Consider the following 21,881-nt stretch of genomic DNA (forward strand, 5'->3'; position numbering starts at 1 on the left):
TTATTACGCCAGCGATTATCGCGGGATTTGATGTCTCTCGAGTGTTCATAGACGGCGGCAGCAGCTTGAACCTTATGTATGCAGATACATTGAGGAAGATGAACATATCCTTAGCAAACTTGAAACCAACAGACACAAGGTTCCACGGCATCACACCGGAGAAACCAAGTTATCCATTGGGAAAGATCAATCTCGACGTTCAGTTTGGGACCGAGAAAATTATAGAATCGAGAGGCTCGAATTTGAAGTCGTGGATTTTTCGTCGCGATACCACGCTCTGTTGGGACGACCAGCATATGCTAGATTTATGGCGGTGCCACACTATACATACCTGTTGTGGAGGTTGCCTGGGCCAAAGGGACCAATCACAGTCAAAGGAAGCTTTGCTTTAGCCGATAAATGCGACAAGGATTTTCACCGGCTGTCGAAACTTTCGGGATGCAAGCTGAGTACTTGGCGTCAAAAAGCATGACTGATTACGACGTACTACCAGGACGTTGGAAGGCCAAACAAAGAATCAACTTTCAGTACCGAGAAAAATTCAAAAGAGGTGCAGATTCACCCGACAGAGACCCGAAAAAGACGACATCTATCGCAAACGACATGGATATCGCATAGGAAAGCGCGCTCGTCGAGTTCCTCCGTGAGCACCGGAAAATCTTCGCATGGTGTCCGGTGACATGCGGAGTACCAGGGAACTTGCCGAGCACCACCTAAACTTGGATCCACTAGCGAGACCAATCAAACAACCTTTGCGGCGTTTTTGAACCAAACCGCAAAGCCATGCTTTATCGAGAAATCAATCGACTACAAGAAGCTGGTTTTATAAAAGAGATATTCACGAAGCCACATGGGTAGCAAATCCTGTCTTGGTGCCGAAGAAAAACACTAAGGTCCTTCGCATGTGCGTCGACTTTACGTGTCTCAATAAACATTGTCCAAAGGATCACTTTCCCCTCCGAGGATCGATCAAATTATCGACTCCACGGCTGGATGTGAACGTCTTTCCTTCCTGGATGCATATTCTGGTTATAACCAGATCAGATTGAAAGAAGAAGATGAAGTAAAGACCGCGTTTATTACACCTTACGGTGTGTTTTGCTACTGAGAACAATGCCCTTTGGTTTAAAAATGCGGGAGCAACATATCGAGAGGATGATGCGAAGTGTTTGGTGACACAGATCGGGAAGAACGTGCAAGTATACATTGATGATGTCGTCATAACATCAAAAAAGGGGCAACGCTGATCGAGGATCTCAAAGAAACTTTTGATAACCTCGACAAATTCTGCTGAAGCTGAACCCGACGAAGTGTTCCTTTGGCGTCCCAGCGGGAGAACTTACGGGGTTTCTAGTCTCAATAAGAGGGATTGAAGCAAATCCCGACAAAATACAAGCTATCATAACAATGAGGAAGCCAACAAAGTTGAAGGAGATACAACAGCTAGCTGGGCGAGTCGCATGACTTTGAGCAGATTCGTCGCTAGGCTGGGTGAAAAAGCGTTACCATTTTACGCTTTGATACCGCAAGGAGATAAAGTCCCGGGGAACGACGAAGCCGCCAGAGCTTTCGAGGATTTGAAGCGCACAATCTCGACACCACCAATTTTGGTGGTGCCAAAAGAAAGGGAACCTCTCTGCGTATATCGCAGCCACGCCCCAAGTGGTGAGCACGGTGCTAGTTGTTGAAAGGGAAGAAGAAGGAAAACTCCACGGCGTGCGAGAGGCCGGTATACTTCGTTAAGCGAAGTTTTATCGCCCTCAAAACAAAGGTATCCTCAATACCAAAAGATAGCATATGGAGTGTTCGCGACGGCACGAAAATTGCGCCACTATTTTTCGGCACATCCGATCATAGTGGTCAATGAAGCTCCCTTGTCAAATATCTTGAACAACCCGAAGCTACGGGTCGTGTCTCCCTTTGGGGAATAGAACTTTCCCCTCGGGACATCATGTATGAAAAAAGAAAAGCAATCAAGTCGCAAATACTGCCGGACTTCATTGCGAGTGGATGGAGTTGCAAAATACAGGACCTCCAGTTGTCGAGAACCTGGACCATGAACTTTGACGGGTCCAAAAGACTGGAAGGAGGCTGGCGCAGGAGTAGTACTCATATCACCTGAAGGCGACAAGTTAAAGTACATCCTTCGGATGACGTTCCCTAACGCATCTAACAATGAAGCGAGAATATGAGGCTCTCATACACGGGATGAAGATGGCGAAAGCTGCGGTGCAACTCGACTAAAAATCTTTGGCGACTCACGGTTGGTGGCTCAGCAAGTTATGAACCAATGTGACGCGATCAATGATAGCATGATGGCGTACAAGGAGGTGTACAACGAGCTCGAGAAGTTGTTCGATGGATGCGAAGTAAATCATATTAGCAGATTGAGCAACGACGAAGCCGACGTTCTTGCAAACATCGGGTCGCAATGCCTTGCAGGTCCCGCCTGTGTGTATTCTCGGGAAGAAATAACGAGAGAGGTCCACCAAATCAACAAAATCAAAAAAGAAGGAGAAGAAACCCTCGGGGGCTACCAAGGAAAAGCAAGAGGAAGAAGAAGAAGATCAGGACCTGGTCATGGTGATACGAATACCGTGGATGCAGCCGTACATATCATACATCCTCGGGAAAGAAATACCCGATGATCCGGTTGAGGCAAGACGAGTAATTCGACGCTCCAAAGCTTTCACGGTGGTCAAAGGAGAATTGTATAAGCGAAGTATTTCAGGCGTCTTGCAAAGGTGTGTCACACCGAAGAAGGAAGAATAATTACGAAGGACGTACACGAAAGAATATGTGGCCACCACGCGAGTAGTCGAGCTATTGCAGCCAAGGTCTTTCGGGCAGGATTCTCTTGGTTGACAGCAATCGAGGACGCCAAGGACATAGTAAGAACTTGCGACGCGTGTCAAAGGTTTGCCGCAAAACCTCACTCTCCAGTGGCGAGCTAGCACCAATACCATTGTCATGGCCCTTTGCTCAATGGGGACTTGATATGGTGGGCAAGTTACACAAATCCTGGCCAGGAGGAAAGGAGTATATGCTAGTAGGCTGTCGACAAATTTACAAAGTGGATAGAAGCGAAGCCGATAAATTCACCAGACGGAGCATCCGCGATAAAATTTATAAAGGCCTCGTCTTCAGATTTGGAGTGCCCCACAACGCATCGTCACGGACAACGGCGGTAACTTCACATCCCACGAATTCAAAGATTATTGCGAAGAGGTGGGCATCAAGTTGCACTTTGCGTCAGTTGCACATCCTCAAACCAATGGGCAAGTCGAGAAAGCCAATGGCATCATCTGCAATGGCATCAAGAAACGCTTGTTAGGACCCTTTGGAAAAAGCTCGGCATACCTGGCGGAAGAACTACCAAGTGTGTTGTGGAGCATCCGAACAACACCAAACACAGCAACACAGGAAACGCCGTTTTTCTTGGTTCATGGAGCAGAAGCAGTACTACCAATCGAGATAGAGCACAACTCTCCACGTGTCGTCGAATATGACGAAGAAGTGTCGAGAAAAGCGCTAGAAGACGACGTGGATGCACTTGATGAAGCCCGAGACGAAGTATTGTCTCGGGTAACCAAATACCAACAGGACTTGAAGAATTACCACAGTCGACGTTTGCGGCCAAGATCTTTTCAGGTGGGAGACCTAGTTCTTCGGCTCACGCAAAAAAGTCATGAAAAACTCGAGTCACCATGGCTTGGCCCTTACATTGTCACGGAAGTAATCGGAGGAGGAGCATACGGGATAAAGGACAAGAAGACAGGGGTGGAGGAGCCAAACCCCTGGGCGTGGCGCAACTCGGGCGGTTCTACGCCTAGAGTCGAAATATAGTCCTTGTAAAACTTCAATATCCGAAACACCCGCGAGTTTTCAGACGCACTCTTTTCCTTTTTCGGGGCACCGAGTGGGGCCGGAGAAGGTTTTTAATGAGGCGGGCTCGCGGTGCTGCAATATAATAAAGATAGTGTCAATATACCTTTCTCTTTATCGACATGTTCAAAGTCTTCGCTCCGACGAATTTCAATATAGTCCATCAAAAAAGAAAAAACCTTGCCTTGGTATTAAAATACCTCGTGAGTCAGTAAAAATACAAAATAGTACTCAATAAAGAAGCTCGGGGACTCATATTCGCCATAAATATATAAATGCTTTGGTTCAAAACCTCGCAAATATATAAATACAGTAAAGAGTCACCGAAACACTCGGGGGCTAGACGAACAGAGAAATATAATGATTGCTTTACAATATAGTCATGGATTACAAAGAAGAAGTATCTACAAGAGGAAAATAACTAGTCTTGATTCAATATGTCATCAAGAGTGACTCTGTTTTCTTCAGGAGCAGCACCAAGAAAATCGGCATAATGGCCATCGGCAAAAAAGTCGGCGTCCATCCGAAGAAGGTCCTCAATCATTTCTTCGGCTATAGGCGTAACCTTCGTGTTAATCCTGTCAACACCAACTCTTCGACGTTGTACCTTTTGATGAACTTTTACGACAACTTGGGTAAGGTCAAGATTTGAGTGGCAGATCTGGAGCATGATAAGAGCAAATCTGGCGCCGGCTACGGTTGAGCTTTGACAAAATCATGGATCTGCGAGCATCCTTGAATCTTTCCATCAATTCAGGGAGAGTTTTTGGTTGGACGTTCCGAGGAAACATGGAGTTGTAAACCATGGACAAGGTCTTGGTACAGAAGTCAAGGAAATCGCGAGTTTGAGAGGTGCGATCTTGGAATCTGACAATTTGTCGGGTCCTCTCTGGGGTAGCCCAAAACAAAGAACCATGGTCCAGGGAAAGGTTAACAAGGAGGTTCGTCCTAGCATTTACCCTCTCTTCCTCGGCAGCAGCATCAGTAAAGGAACCTATCAAAACAATGAAGGGGAAACCTTTAAGAGACATAGCATGAGGATGAAAGATATCGGAGGATGAAGCAAGCATACCCGACATATACGCAGCCGGCTTCATTCATTAATTCGAGCATGAAATTCTCTCGAGTGGTTGCTTTTTCAGCCTCGGAAGCAGCAATTTCCTTAGCAGCCACGGCCTCGCGAGCTTGCTGAAGAGCAACTTTTTCGGCTTCAGATGACTTACGAGATTGCTCCATCATCACAAGTGTTTGCTTCTTCGCATACTGAAGCTGTTCTTGTCGAAGCTCATCCAGTTCTTGCGACAAGGTATCGTCGACAGTGCGATGTATCGACAAAAGTTCTCCTCGCGCGAGAAGAAGAAGGCGAAACATCGGAAGGAGCGGAAGATGGAGTATAGTTATCAAATATCAACTGAAATTTAAACAAGACAACATCAAACAACAAGCAAAGATAGAGTTTTCATTGATCTCTCGGAATAATTACTAAGGCATTACAGTGGAGCTAAGGAAGTGCGTGTCGCCAAATGGCTACTTTGGCGACAAGAGCAAAAGAAACATAGAAAGAAAAATAAAGAGGCATGCAACTAGACCTCCGGCCTTGATGAGCTAGGAGTCGACGCTGGCTTGATCCGAGATAGGCCAAGATCTTCTTCGTGTTGGGCTTGGCTGCCTTAATCAACGACCTCCATCTTGATTGCTCTATCTGCTCGGTGTCGCCAACTTTCATCCAGTCAATAGTGCTGTCGGTATCGGCAACCAACGCGACAGGTGTTCTCAACGGCAACCTTCATATTTTCTTGGCGCATCTTCAGTCCAAGGTCTTCCGGTGTATTGAACATCTTGGCAAGGTTGAGGAAAGTCGCGAGGCTCCTCTTTCTTCGGGAAGAAGTAGGGGAACAATGCCGACAACCTGCGCTAGCATTCGACACACCTTCACGAATCTCGGATCCATGAAGCTCGAGATAGGAAAGTGCGTCAAGGACGGGGTCATTGACGAGATTCGTCGAGATCAAAATCCTGGTTTGTTTGGGCTGTCAAGGAAACAAAGCATTAGTGAAAAGACAAGAAACAACGATTCTCATAAAAATAGAAGGGATCAGCAAAATTACTGAAAGTGCGGCGACTACGAGTTTTCGGGCGCTTGAGGATTCCTTCTTCACGAGAAGCTTGCGCAGCTTTGTGCTCATCCAAGGCAGCTGTAGCATCCTCAAGTTTTTCTGCGGTTCCTCGACACCAGCAGCTTTCGCCTTGGCTTCATCAGCTTCGGCCTTGGCTTTGCTAGCAGCGAGTTCGGCTTTCTTGCTAGCCGCCTCACTTTGCTCAAGTTTTCGAGCAAGTGCGTTGGCGCGTTCGTTGGCCTCTGCAAGTTTCTCTGTCGAGATATGGAAAAGAGGGAGAAGAAAGATCAAAATCGCGAAAAGCAACAGGAGTAAAAAATCAAGGAAAAACAACAAGTATAAAAGTCGTTACCTTCGACTCTATTAGCATATTCACGGTATCCAATAAATTGGGAACCGATGCGGAGAAGATCTTTGATCATAGGCTGTTCAAGGTGAACACAGCAAGAGAAACATCGGCATGAAAAAGAGAAAAGGTGTGAAAAAACAAAATAAGGAAAATATAGATGTCGACAAGCTTACATCATCTAAGAAGCGAGTCGACGAACTGCCCAGCGAGGGGCAGGTTCAGCAATCTTTTCAACCCTTGTCCTTTTTGGTGAAGGAGCAAGGGGGCTTGATGGTGGAGTAGTGGTGACGACGTTTTGTTGAGGAGGCGAGTTTTCTTCTCCTTCAACTAGCGTGTACGAAGCAAGTACGATGCGTGACGTGCTTGTCCGAGGAGCCACGTCAGTAGTTGGTACTTCTTCCTCGTCATCACTGTTGATCAAAAAATCGGCAGCATAAAAAGCAAGACAAGATAAATATTTCGAGTAAAAAAAAAAAAAAAAAAAAAAAGGGGAGAAATAAAGACGACTTACGAGCTGACGAGGGATTCAACATAAGGATCGTAAGCTGCCTTCGGATGAGAAGGAACAACTTCTTCAGCCTTAGAAGTGCCGGAATCCTCGGCATCAGTCCTTTTCCTTTTGTTCCTTGGAGAAACAGCAGGAGGAAGGGATTGCGTCGATTCACTGGCTTCAGACTCAACTTCTTTTTCGTGAGAAGCCGCAGATTTGTGAGGACCCGCGACTTCACTTTCAGGAATAGAAGAACCTTGAGTATCTTCGGCAATGATGGCCTGTTCTTCGACTTCTCCATCCTCAGGAAGAGGAGGAAGGGAAGCCATAGTAGGATGGTTCTGCAAGAAAATAGCGACAAAAGAAAATTAGCGAGATACCAATACAATGAGATGCAAGGAAAAGTTTGGAGCAAGACAGAAACTCGAGAAGACAAAATACCTCGGGAAGAGGATTGGAAGCCTTGTATGGTTCTACTCGACAAGAGGAGGGAATAGGATCATGCGGGCTAGTCGAGAAACTCTTCGAACCAATTTCTCCAAGTCCTTTACGAGAAAGATCGTTGGAGATTACGTTGGCGTCGTTTTTCGAGTACGTCCAAAGGGGATTTTTGCGAGCCTGGAGAGGCTGCACTCTAATCCTAAGGAAGTAGGCAGTGATTTGAACACCAGACAGCTCTTTGCCTCGAGTGTTTTGAAGCTGATGAATACGAGACATGAGTGCCTCTGTCACCTTTTTCTCTTCCTCAGAAGCTTCGGCATCCCAGGAGCGGCGGCGCTGAATTCTGGCATTTCCGTCGAAAGGAACTATGTTGTGTTCAACGGAGTTGGCGCTTTCTTCATGAATATAGAGCCACTTTTTGCGCCATCCTTGGACAGAATCAGGAAATTTGACGTCGAAATAATCGACATCAGTACGAACACAGATAACAACGCCACCTATGTTATAAGTGACGTTGTGGGAGCCATTGCGGCGGAGGCAGAAAATGCGTTTCCACAGAGCCCAATTGGGAGGGATTCCGAGGAAGCATTCGCAAAGTGTGATGAAAATAGATATGTGAAGGATGGAATTGGGGGTCAAGCGGGTGCGATTGAATCCCATAAACAAAAAGAAGGCCGCGGAGAAAATCGTGAATTGGGGTCGAAAGACCACGGATAAGGTGATCAACAAAACTAACCCGGTACTCCATTGGAGGCTTGGGGTAGCTTTCTTATTGGGAAAGCGGATGGCGTCTTCCTTCTTCATGAGGCCAAGCCTCTTCAGCGTGTTGATGTCCTGGTTGGAGATTTTAGATCTCTCCCACTCAAGATCCTCGGCGGCCATCTTGGATTCCAGTCTTGTGGCGAGTGAGTCGCGTGCGCGGTGGCATCAACGGCAATGGGCAGAGCAATGCTCGTGAGTGCGGATGATCGAGAGAGTTGGGCGCAGGGGAAGCTTTTGCGAAGAGGAACAGATGAGCGGCGCAAGCGAGGGGATGAACGGAGGTTGAAGAAAGGTTTATATAAGAATCGGGTGAAGCAGTGCGCCGTTGGATGAAGAAATCCTGTGGTGAAAAAAGATCTCCTAGATACAAGGGTAAAAAGGTATTTTTACTGAGATAGGCGTTACCGTACGTGCGCCGAGAAAAAGCGGAGGACGTGTGTCCCCCACTTGCACGACGTGTCAACGTGGTGGAAGCAATGGACCCACAGGCAGAAAAATCACGACTATTCAACAGGGATGAAGTAAATTTGGTTAAGGGAAGCATGTCGACAAGGAAAATAAAAGAAGATTGGCGACAGGGAGAATTATTAAATACTTCGGGAGCCTTTGATCAAATACAAGTTTTTGCCCAAATGCTCGGGGGCTACTTCGACAAAAAGTAAAATTTCGAGTATGGCAATATAGAAATTGCGGGAGCCTACAACCAAGCACAAGTCCTTGGCTGTAGCCTCGGGGCTACTCCCATCGGGAGCGCTGTTCGCGCACCCGAGAGATAAAAAGAAGAGAGAGATCATATTGGGAAATAATGACAATATAGCGACAAGGTGGACTAAAATGTCGAGCCTACAACCAAGCACAAGTTCTTGGTTGTAGCCTCGGGGGCTACTCCCATCGGGAACGCTGTTCGCGTGCCCGATGAAATTAACAAAGGAAAAATAGAAAAGCAAGAGAGTATATTTCGAGTTATAATTAACTCTACATATACTCCCATCGGGAGAACAATATAAGTCAAAATTGACTCGATAAAATGTGCCATTCCAACAGCCGGAAAAGCACTCGACAATATATTCTCGAAACGCGAAGTTGCGATCAATTTCTGAATGCCGCAAATTTGCGAAGGTAAGACCCCAGATCCGTTCTGCTGGGCGTGGCATCGCCAAAGACTGCGCTCTGCTACCTTTATCCGTATCAACAGATACGAAGAAAAATCCTAACGGACGCGTTAGGTACCCGATAAATTTGTTGGGACTCGACGAATGGTAAGACCTTAAGCGGCACCTGTCGAAGTTTACACCAGTATCCCGAGATCATGTCCAGGGACGTGATCTTGAAGTAGGTTTTTGCGGATTGCCACTAGAGCAGTTAACTAGTACCTGATCCGTCAGATGAACTAGCCCCAACTACCATTATCCCTGTACAATATAGAATTTTATGTGAAGAAATATAAAAAAGTTGAAGCTTTCGAGTAAAAATAAACAGTGGAGATTTTCCCTGATTCTACGATTCAAGCAAAATCTCGGGGGCTACTGACATAGGCATCCCAAATGGGCCTGCCGAAGATAGTACCCGGGGTTTACTGAAGGCCCACTACCCGAAGAATAAGAAGATTCGGGAGCCCAAGATATATCAAGGAAAGTCAAGAGTTGTAATAGGAAGTGTTATTTGTAATCTGGCGGGATGAGTTAGAAACCGTCCCGGACTCTGTAACTTGTACAGCACGAATCCCTCGGCTCCACCTCCTATATAAAGGGGGAGTCGAGGGATGAAGAAAGAATCGAATCATTGTCTACAAACCCTAGTTTTCACAATCGTCGAGTACTTTTCGGCTGAAACCTTCGAGATCTACTTACCCTCTACTTCCAACTAAACCCTAGCCTACAATCCATAGGCATTGACAAGTTGATACCTTGTCAAATAGGACCCTGGGCGTTGATTTCGTCCAATTCCGAGAATATTTCCTTACTAGGATTTCTGAAACCAAAAACAGCAGAAAACAGCAACTGGCCCTTCGGCATCTCGTCAATAGGTTAGTTCCGGAAAACGCATAAAACGATATAAAGTGTGAACAAAACATGTCGGTATTGTCATAAAACAAGCATGGAACATCAGAAATTATAGATACGTTGGAGACGTATCACACACGTAGACATCAGAGACCTTTACTCTAGAGCTATCTATGGTAAAGGAATCTCGTGATAGAGCTTTAGAGGTGGCACATGATTTTTGAACTAAAAATGTTGAACTATTAAGTGCTCGTGCTAAACTCCTTGAGGATTTTGAGCTTCTCAAAATTAGCTCTAGGGCTATTGAGAGTGAGCTCATCAAACTCACCGAGTCACATGAGCAATTTAAGGCTCTCAACCTAATAGAGCTTGCTAAGTTTCCTTCTCCTTGTGCTATAATTGATAATGCTTGTGCTGCTAACTCTACCTCTTGTGAAGCCTCCATCTTGAAGGAGAATGTTGAGCTAAAGGGCTCAACTTGCTTTGCTAACAAGCAATTATGAGAAATTGGAAGAAAAATATGGAAAGCTTTCTAGCTCCCATGATGATCTTCTAGTCTCTCATGATTTGCTAAAGTTAGCTCATGAGGCTATCATGTCAAAGGTAAAATCTTGTGAGCCTCATGTGAGTACTAGCACTACCTCTCAAAATGCTATTTTGCCATGTGCTAGTGCTTTTAGTTCACCCACTCATGCTATTGACTTATCTTGTGGTGAACTACCTTCTATGCCGTGTTGCTCTACAATTCCATGTGCTAGTGCTAGTAATTCACCCACCCATGCTATTGCTATATCTTGTGGTGAATTACATACCTTGCCTTGTTGCTCTAACAATGAAGCTTCCACTTCCTCTAGTACTTGTGTTGCTACTAACCATGTAGGGGAAATCGAAGAGCTCGAGGCCCAAGTCTCTTCTTTGAAGAAGGACTTGGTAAAGGGTAATGAAGGGAAGCGATCCCCCAATGACAAGAGTGGACTTGGTTTCAACTCCAACGATAAGAACAAGTCCACCACGCACAAGCGGAAGAAGGGCCATGGACATGTGAAGGACCCCGCCAAGATTGTGTGCTTCAAGTGCAAGATTGAAGGGCATCATGTTAGATCGTGCCCCTTGAAGAAGAAGCCACATGGCGAGAAGAAACAAGGGAAGCATCCTCAAGATGGAGCTCATGGTCTTCCTCAAGGTCAAGCTCAAGGTCTACCTCGACTTGAAGAAAGGCCGCTACCCAAGAAGGATCAAGCCAAGGCTCCCGTTGTGGAGAAATCAAGTGAGAAGAAGGAGAAGAGAAGAACATGCTACATATGCCGCGAGAAGGGCCACATCTCCTCCTTTTGCACTAGTGGTAACTCATCCAACCCTATCTTGATCGGTGGTGCTTATTCTCTTTGCAAGGATAAGGTTGGAAATATGTTTGCCAAATATATGGGCACTCAATGTGGTTTCTCAAAAAGAACCATTTGGGTTGCCAAGCCTATTGTGACTAACTTCTTAGGACCCAACTTGGTTGGGGACCAACAAGCCAAAATTTGATCAATAGGTACATGTGGAGGGCATGGAGGCTTGACTAGTTAATGAAGACTTGGGGGATCTTCATCATTCTCACTTCCTCAAGTCAAGTACTATTCCTTTCATCCTTTACCCATGCTCCTCCTTGCGGTAACGAGTCCTCAACTCCTTTACATTGAAAGTTACTCGCTCCCCTTTCACATGTGTTGGTTTTGTACCTTGCATTTGGTTGTGTATGTTGTGCTTCCTACTTGCTTATCTTGCTTCCATGCTTATATATGTTGGGTGGCACATCATGTACAATTGTTGTTTGTTGAGCCTATTGCATCTTATTTATATCTTAGTTGTTGGCTCATGTGAGAAATTAATGGACTATCCCATTTTGGGGGAGTGATATGCTTTGTGCATTTCGCAATCCTAAAATGTGCGACATGATGAATTAAAATTCTATAATGTCCATTAATTATCTCATTTGGTTCTTATTTGCCTCTTGCATGAAAAATGTCTTTATCACATTATGGGGGAGTATTATGCTTTGTGCATCTTACAAGCCTAGAAAATGTGAACATTTGAGGTTGTGTCACATAGAATTGTTATGATAGACTATCTTGTTCCTATGTGACATGTTTGCTCAAACAAATCCCACTTTACCATGTGCTTTCTTTGTTGTGAAGATAATCTTGGACATACTCACAAACTACCATATGGATATTTCCTAAATACCACTTGTCCTTGGACAATTGGTAATAAATTTTGTGGTATTGTTCCGGATCATCCTCACACTTGGCTCATGTTCTCAATTGCTTCATTTCTTGCCAAGAATTTGTTTTTGTGGGTTAGACTCCCATGTGTCTTCCTTGCTTCTTATGTATCTCCTCTTTTCACTTCAACCTTGTTAGTGTTTTGATAAACAATGGTAGAGCGATGATCCCACATTTGTGCATTTTGTATTCAAATTCAAAATCCTAAATGGTGCACTAATTTTGGGGGAGCTCTCCTATGTTTGCTAGAACACTCCCTTGTTTCAAGATTTTGACCTTGGAAGACAAACCTTTTCTTTTCGGTACTTTGTACCATCATGAAAAGCGTTGAGGGTTTGGTTTATTTGGAACCTTGCTTTGTTTGGGAGTTGGCTATCTCATTACTTGATATTTGGTTTTACTTTCCTATAATGAGATAAGTCCTTGAGCATGCTTGTTTGGGATATCTTGCTCTATTTCTCTTGTACCTATCTTGTGTGTGCATGTTTCTTTATGGATAAACGTCTTCGTGATGTTGTCCACTTAGAGAAACTTATACACATAAGAGATGGTGCATATCTTTTGATATCGCTCTTTGTTGGAGTCCATTCCTTCATTCTTATTTGACTTGATGATGACTCCACAAAGATTGTGGTTATGAGTGCTCATTTTATCCTATTTGCATCTTCAATCACTCATATTTGATTTTGGCACAAGCTTTGTTTTACTTGCTTCTTATTAAGCTTGTGTTTCTTTTTGGGTCATTGGATTGCTTGCTTCATTTGTCGAAGCCATCTCACCTTCATATCCTCTTGCAATCTTTGATCCTCAATATAGTTGGATTCCCTCCCGGTATTCGTCATTGGATACGTGCATTTGATTTCACTCACATTATGAGAAATGCACACCTTATGGAGGAATTCTAACTATATTGGCCCCTTCCGAACCTTTCGACCATTTTGGCAATCGATGCCAATGGGGGAGAAGTTTGGAGGGTTTAAGGGAATTGCTTTTGTTGGTTCTTAAGAATTTGCCTTTCATGCCTTGCATTTGTTGCTTTGCATGGTTGAATATTTAGAGGATACTCCAATAGGCTTTAATTGCCGGTATATGCAATGAAATTCAAGTTCATTCACACATGCATATATTATGGGGGAGTTTGTTCTAAATGTTCAACTTGGGTTGCTCGCTAAATTCCATATTTAAACCCTCTCAAAGAGATTGTCATCAATTACCAAAATGGGGGAGATTGTAAGAACATGTCCATTGCCCCATGTGTGGTTTTGGTAATTGATGACAATCCCTATGGACTAACGGTTGCATTGAGAATCAATCTTAGGACTTGTCCATAGCCATGTGTCGGTTTCAAGGTTGCAAGATGGAGAAGATCGAGTATGATGAAGAAGACCGATGAAGACGGTGTTGAAGATGAAGAGAGAAGACGGCGTAGAAGATGAAGAGAGAAGACGGCGTTGAAGAAGGATGAAGATGGTGGCGTGCGTACAAGACGGAAGAAGACGGTGGCGTGTATGTTGAAGGAAGACCGTGGCATGTACAATCATGAAGAGGGTGAAGACGGAGCTTGCTGACTCGAGAGGAACGCGCAAGGTTAAGGTTTGTGCTCGATAGGATAGTGGGTCGCATCATCGGAGAGAGCTCAAACCTTGCATGCATTGCATCGTGTTTCTTGGTTGTTCTTGGTTCTTATCGATGAGATGAGTTAGAGCTTGTGTTCATCTCCATGACAAGCTCTAGCTCATCGGAAACGGATTCCGGATACATCGCATGTTGCATGTGCGAGGGTGATGATTTTCCCGATATACCATATTGAGAGGTTACACCTCTATGACCATGAGAAAATCATCACCCACTCTTTTCCATATTTTCACCTTGTGTAGTGGTAGCTCTCGTCGTCCTCTTTCCGGCAAAATTGGTTTCATGTCATTCCGAGTTTCCTAGCTCAAGTTATGGTTTTTCTAGTTGCTGCATATTTAAAAAGAAAAAGAAAAACCTTTTTGGGCCGGCCGGTACTACCGCTGGAAGTACCGGCCCAACTTCCGCTTCAGCCTCCCAGGCTTACTGGACCTTGACCGGTACCAGGCCGGTACCGGCCCGGTACTACCGTAACTTATTTACGGTACCAGGCCGGTACTGTGGCCGGTAGTACCAGCCCAGTCTTTCCTCCTCCAGCCCGCACCACTTCCACCCGCACTTGGGCCGCCGCCCGCTGGCCCGCTCCACCTCCACGCGGGGAAGCTCAGCTCGCCCAAGCCGCCGCTCGCTCCCGCGTCTCCCGCCCAGGCCTCGATCGCCGAGCGCGCACGCCCGCTCGTGGCGTTGACCACGCGGGAGAGGGCGCTCGATCCCGCGCGGGAACCACTGCCACGCCCCACGCCTCTGCATGCTCGCTGCTCCCCTGGCCCACCTGCTGCTGCGCTGCCTTCTGCTCTCCGCCCTGCACACGCGCTGGACCCACCTGCTTGCCCGCGCCGCACGCCGCACTGCATTGCTCCCTTTCTCTCTCCAATTTGCAGTTTGATGCACTGATTTGAACACAAGCGGTAGTACCGCTCCGCAGAGCGGTACTACCGGTTTTGGGACGTTTTTCAGATCTGGATTTTTTGGGAAAAGCGGTAGTACCGCTTTGACAAGCGGTAGTACCGGTTTGCGTGAATCTGACCGTTTTTCCAACCCCCAACAGCTATATTTTGGATCCCCTATTTATACCTCTCTTCCACCTCCAGCCCAAACACTTCTTCCCCTCCATTCTCTCTCCTCCATTGTTAACCTTGAGTTCTTTCTTCCTCCTCTTGATCCCCCACTATTTCTTGCATATTTTTGGGGGAAAGGAGAGAGGAGACCTAGATCTAGAGCTTCACCAATTGAATCCCTCTCCAAGTGAGGGGATCTTGCTAGATCTAGGTCTTGGAGTTATTTGGTGTTTCTCCACATATTTGTTCTTCCTCCCTTATTCCCCCAATAACTTGTGTAGCTTTGTTGGAATTTGGGAGAGAAGAACTTGGGCATCTTAGTGGTGTTCTTAGTCATTGCATTAGGTGCATCGGTTTGGGTTCTCTCTGGGGTTTCGATATCGTAGAGGGCATGTTACCTTAGTGGTGTTGTTGCCTTAGTGGCCTTGTTACCTTAGTTGTGTTCTTGCCTTAGTGGTGTGTTTCCTTGGTGGAGTGTGTTAGCCTCTTGTGGCGCATTAGCATCCTTGGTGGAGTGTTTTTCCTTGGTGGAGTGTGTTAGCCTTTTGTGGCACATTAGCATCCTTGGTGGAGTGTGTTTCCTTGGTGGTGTGTGTTGCCTCTTGTGGCCGTGTACTTGAGAGCCTCCTCGTTGTGGAGTTGCCTCAAGTGTGATACTTGGGTGTTTGCCCAAGCTTGTACGGGTTTGGTGACCACCCTCAAGTGTCCCTTAGTGGATCGAGGCTTTCCTTTGGTGGAAAGGCTCGAGGAGAATACGGTGGCCCTAGTGGCTCATTGGAGTGCCTCATGCCTCCACACCGCTCCAGACAGAGACGTAGCACCTTAGTGTGTGAACTTCGGGATACATCGTCGTCTCCTCGTGCACCGGTTACTTCTCAACCCGAGCTCCTTAACCTATGTGCTTTACCTTGTTATATCTATCTTGCTTGATGTGCTATACTTAGCTTGTTATCACATTGTGCTCATCATGCTAGCATAGGTTGTTGGTGCTCTTAGGCAAACCCCTAGTTGATAGGCCTTGAGCTAAACTAGTAAACACATGTGTAGTTTTATTCCGCCTAGTTTAGCTCTCAAGTAGAAGTTTTTATACACCGCCTATTCACCCCCCCCCCCCCCTCTAGGCGACGTCCTAGTACATTCAACAGCCGAATGCCAGGAAATCCGGCCGAGCTCTTGGGAAGGTGGGACAACATGATTCAACCTCTATTAGCCATGATTCAGCATTAGAAGGAGGAGCATCGCTCGACAACTGTGGATCCTGTGGCTATATATTTGGTTGTTGCAGCTGAAATGAAGGGAATTGACGGCTACAGGATATTAGGCAAGAAGACGCTTATTGTAACGGTTGGATGACCCGGGGTGACCTAGGGTTGGGGTGTTCAGCGATGACAGCTACCACTCGAGTCAAAGTTAGAGAGTTTGATTTAGTAAAATGTTAGAGCTTCAATTAATGAAAATGATTTATATCAGGCGGAGGCTCGGGCGCTAGCGACCTCAAGGTCCGCTGCACGCCATGCGTCCCTCTCGCAGCCACAATATATGGTGGGGTCCACCACGATTTTTTCTTCGACCCATGTTCCTTATCCTCGTGTACATGCGTGCGGTGGCGAATTTTTTCCACGTCTCCTCTGAGCAAGCATGCCTCTCGCCTTCGCCGCCTTCCCAACCGCTTGCCGCCGCCTCCCGGCCACTCGCCACCGCCGCCTTCCAAGTCGTGAGTCGTCGTACAACACTGGTGCTCCACACACACACCTCCTACCATCGCCCTCCCCTGCTCGCACGGCCTCTGACGAGGACGCCGCCATCTGGAGCTTCGGTAGCCATTGGTGTTCCCAGAAGGCTTGGAGCTTGCCCCGCGTTGCAGCTTCTCTGACCCTGCTACTCCAACCTTGAGCCCCTGGAGACGATCGTGGCTAGATGGAGGTAGCTCGTGCCACCCATGAGTGGTGCGAAGTCCACGATGCCCTTCTGTCACCGGAGATGGAGGTGGCGCCTAGCGCCCTGGCTCCGGCCGTCGCCAGATATAGAGGATGTGGCGGATTTCGGAGCTCTTATCCTCTCGGCGCTCGGGGTCGCGAGAGATGGAGGCTACGACGGAGGCCCGTAACCCAAGCTCCCTTGGCGCCGGCAATCCGATGAGGCGGAGCTCGCGAGGGTGGCTCCGGGATGAGCTGATACTATGGTGCATGGGGCTGTGCTGCCAGTCATAGCGGTCGAGCTCCGGTAGCAGGCCGGCGGTGCTACGAGCGGAGTCCGGTGGTGCTACGACAACAGGCGGTGTTCTGGCAGAAGGCAATCTTCTGTCCCAAGAGCTGCAAAGGCTGGCCGAAGGAGCTGTAAACGACACCTGCTAGAGCTATGAATGAAGGAAGTCGGTGTTGCAAAAGGTTGCTCGCTGAAGCTGCAAAGGCGAGCTGCAAATGGGCATCGATGATGCTGCAAACCGTCTGGGGCAGTGCTGCAAATGGTCATCAGCAGTGCTGCAAAGGCTTTTTGTCGTAGCTGCAAATTGTCAGTGGCAGTGCTACAAATGCTGCTTGTCGCAGTTGCAAAGGTTGTTCGCCAGAGCTGCAAATGGACATCGGCGGTGCTGCAAACAGTCAGCGGCGCCGGCGGTGTTGCAAATATTTCGTGGTTTGGCTACTTTAGTATAAATTTTGTGCTACAATGTCTCCCGCGAGTTTTCGGCGAGGTATCCGACGAGATCTGTGTCCGATGATCTTTCCTTTTTTTGAAACTTTCTACTGCGGGGGAACCCCCCATAGCCTCACTTTATCAAAACGTCCAAGGTCCACTTACTTACAATAAAAAAAGGAAAAATACAATATGTATAATATATACGGAGAACAACTATGGAAGAGAATCAAGCCATAAAACTAAGTTGTCAGTTACACTACTTTTCACCCTATGCATAAGCATGGTGATATCTTGAAAGAAGCCTGCTTTCCATCCTATGAAAGTTGGTCTGATTTGTTTGAAACCCATGCATTCCTTTATTTCTAGGTGAACCATTTTTTACTTTAATGAAAAGTGGAGTATTTTTTTGTTGTAACCAAGCAAAGTTAAGATTTTGCCTATAAGTAGACACGTGCCAGCATTTGAAGCCGGAGGCTGGGAGGCTTGGTGCCTTTGGAGGATTTCTAACGATGTCCTTCAGTTAAGCTTGAACAAAGGGAGTACATTTTTATTATTTCTAGAACGACTAATAGTTTTTTACAAAGCACTAGGGTCACCATTGCTGCCCAAGTGCGCTCCACGAGGCCCATAGTAGCGCACAGAGCGAAGTGGGAGTATTGCATGGCTGTTGATTAGCCGGAAGGCTCAACGTCCAGGTACAGACACATCGGACGATGACATGGAGACACGCCGTCTCGATTGCCACTCACGAGTTGACAAGTCACCGCCAACCTGGCCGCTTCCCAGCCACGTGCGCTCGTCCCGTCCGCCTACAGGTCGCAGTTAGTGGAGGCTTGCGAGAATACCAATTTGCTGGATCCTGATGGGTTCTTAATCTTTGGTCTCAAATGATGGGAGGTGCGGCTGACGATCAGGACTGACCTTGTGTTGGTGTGTAAAGCAAAGCCATGCACGTCCGAAGATCGGGGGATGCAGCGGTTAGGATTTGGCCATGGAAACTCTAGTTTAATCAGGGCTAGCGAAAATGACAATCTAGAGTTAGCTGCTTTATGGATGGCTCTGCTGTTTTGTCATCCGTGCCTGCCTAGTGCCACTCGTTTGACACTTCTCGTCATTTTACAATTTGTTTGAAGCACTCAGATTCTTGGTGAAGTGGCCAGGGTTTAGTTTCCAACTCCTAACTGCAAATTATGTGTTTCTTGTCCAATGCCATGTTTGTCAACTTGTTTTCTAGTAAACAGCTGCTCCCTCTATTCACAATTACCTCATATTATTAGTTTAGTTAAAGTCAAACTTTGTGAAGTTTAATAGAGAACCAACCTGAGGTTGGGTGGTTAGGAGGATGGTTGTATCCCCAGCCCACCAGAGTTCAAACCCCAGGTTTGACATCTGTGTGTCTCATAAAAGGCGGAATATTCATTCAGTGGGAGGCGACGTTCGCCTATGGTGACTTCGTCAATTTCAAGATGCAATCCGCCGGCTCAGTCTTCTGGAGGTGCTCATAGGGGTACGTAGGGTGTGGGTGTGTGCGTTCATAGAGTGTATGCGCGTGTATGTGAGCGTCTGCGTTTGTACTGTGTTTCTCAAAAAAAAATTAAATATTTAATAAAAATATTAACATATATATAGTGTATTGTATTATAATTATCACAAAATATATTATTAAATTTTATGTATTTGATATAATGAATATTGATTTTTTTTTGTCAAACTTAATAAATTTTGACATTGCCTAAACCTAGAACACAAGGCAATTATGAATGAAAGGAGTATGTGTTGTAGCTTGTGAGTTGCCCCTGTGTAATATTTTTTCGATAAAGGGAGTATATTAATATCTTGAAGATACTAATTATACACAGCTTTTGCAATAACACAGTGCCCTAATCGGCACACAATCAGAAAAATAAAAAAGAATTACATAAAGAAAAGTCCTGCTACAGTGATCTATTCTTTTAATTGCGGATCAAACACCACCAAGACAACACAAAAATCCATCTTCTCCAAAAAACGATGCCTCCAATAAGGGAAAAATGTTGTCTTCAATAAGATCATTGCCAGACACAAATAATTAAAGTCAGACCTTAGATTTTCACCCTTCAAGTTTAGACTATGAATTTCTTTTGCGCTGTCGCCCCCACTTTGCGCTGCCACTGCTCCAAGTCATAGATCACCAAGCCAAAACCTCATCACCATCAGGACTCGAACCCACCGCTATGTCCCTAGATCACGGCCTCCATGCCATTCTCTACGAATGAATGGGACTAAAGACATGTCACATGATGATAACAAACTGCAAAGCTTCGTATTGCTCCCCCTAAAACCAAACATTCAGAAAAAAACACGGTTACACGTGACCGAAACTCATTCGAACCGGAAATCTCCAGCATGTCGTCCGTTGGAGTTCGTCGGTTGAGTCTTCCGAAACCCGACACTCCGATCAAATCAAGGAAGACCGGCATCAAGTAATTCTCTATGTTGATGCCAGAGGGATCCTAGAACCGCCGCCTTTGTTCAGACCGAGCAAGCGGCCCCCGCGCCACCGCTTGCCGACCGACCCCCTTCGGCGGCTGAAGAAGAGGCAAGCTAGTTGGATCCTCACATGCTAGTTGCGCTTGAAAGTTGGTGGCGTCTCTTTCCTGGTCACCCCTGCCTGACATGCATCTTATCTTTGGCTGCACTTGTAGTTGTAGCGCACCCACGCAGCATTAAGACGTACCACCATGTTTACTTACCGACGAGCTTAGATAGATGGCGACCCCAAATATCTCCGATTAGTCTATCCCAGCCACTATCATATCCCAGAGGCAGAGCTTCTACTGCCATTCCTGTCACGTAGCCGCCTTCTATATAAGAGAGGCGGATCCGTGCATCTCTCCCGGCACAATCCCAGTATCTCACTCCCACTCACTGCCACGCATGCATGATCGCTCTCCTCCCAGCTACGAATGCAGCTGAGCTCCTCTCCGCCGCGCCACTCCAGGATGCTTCTGCCCATGGCGCCAACGGCGAGCCCGTCGCCCGCCCCTGCGGCGCCCGGCATTTCCACTCCCTACGCCTGGCCGCCGGCGGTGGCCTCTCCCGACGCCGAGAGCGCGCTCGCGTGGCCGAATACCAACGCCATCCTCGTGCTCGCGCTCCTCGTCTGCGCCCTCTTCTGCGCGATCGTGATCCACGTCGTTCTCCAGTGTGCGTTCCGCGTTGCGTCCCGCGCGTGGTACGGGCCGTACGGCGCCATTGGCACCCCGCAGGAGCCGGCGCCACGCGCTGGAGGGGGCGGAGGCGGCGGCGACAGCAGGAAGCGTGGGGCGCTCCCGTGCCTGGCCTACTCGGCGGGGCTCGACCTGGCCGGTTCGTCGCGGGCGGAGTGCGCCATCTGCCTCGCCGAGTTCGCGCGCGGGGAGCAGCTGCGCGTGCTGCCGCGCTGCAACCACGGCTTCCACGCCCACTGCATCGACCGCTGGCTTGACGCGAGGCCGACGTGCCCGACGTGCAGACAGGCGCCGTTCGCCGAGCCTGACGTGGAGTGCGTGCTAGCCGCGGGCCGTGCAAGGCCGGAGCCCGTTGTCGCGGTGGTGCGAGTGATAGTAGATGGTGGTCGGGCCCGGCGTGTGGAGATTTAGCATGTGTCATGATAAGCCGCTGGTTATACAGACAGTAACAGTACTGAAACTTTTTGTACAGTGAGAGACAGTAATGAACTTCTTAGCGATTGGACTGAACTCGAAAGCACCTCCTTTACTTTTCATCCTGTGAACAAAAGAAACTCGAACTGCTATGTTTGCTTGGGCATACCAGTGGAACATAAATTATGCATCCATATTAAGTGTTGCACTCAGGGAACACTGACCACACGTGTTACATTTTCAGTATATACATGGCTTGCATTCTGCTGAATACAAGGTTACCATCAAACTCATTGTTACATGTCAAATGGTTATCATATGGGAATCGTAAACAATGTTGCAGCGGCCTGTGAAAACTGAAGATTCGTTAGTAGATAGAGTAGCATGCTTACTGAATGCAATTCCAGTGGCAGCTAATAATAAATAGAGCTGGAAACGGAGAAAAAACTGTACTTCAATAGTACAATCAAAAGAAAAATGGAAGGCACACTAACAGGACAAACTAAGAATAATTAAAGCACTCAGGTAACACTGAGCACACATGTACAGTCCGCGGTGTCGTGTCCTAGAAATCTTCGCGGTTGTGCAGCTGGGAGGGAAGATGAGGAGCTTGGTGG

The 21,881-nt window shown here is 46.9% G+C and overlaps 1 protein-coding gene across 1 annotated transcript; it reads left to right on the plus strand.

Moving 5' to 3' along the window:
* The first annotated feature begins 20,570 nt into the window (after positions 1-20,570).
* LOC127317143 (RING-H2 finger protein ATL79-like) lies at positions 20,571-21,322 on the plus strand. The gene has a single exon (XM_051347696.2). It carries the CDS (start codon positions 20,587-20,589, stop codon positions 21,259-21,261), a length of 675 nt encoding a protein of 224 aa, XP_051203656.1. The 5' UTR covers positions 20,571-20,586; the 3' UTR covers positions 21,262-21,322.
* Positions 21,323-21,881: the final 559 nt, after the last annotated feature.

This window comes from Lolium perenne, chromosome 1 (genome assembly GCF_019359855.2).
Source record: "Lolium perenne isolate Kyuss_39 chromosome 1, Kyuss_2.0, whole genome shotgun sequence".
In the NCBI taxonomy this organism is placed as follows: Eukaryota; Viridiplantae; Streptophyta; class Magnoliopsida; order Poales; family Poaceae; genus Lolium; species Lolium perenne.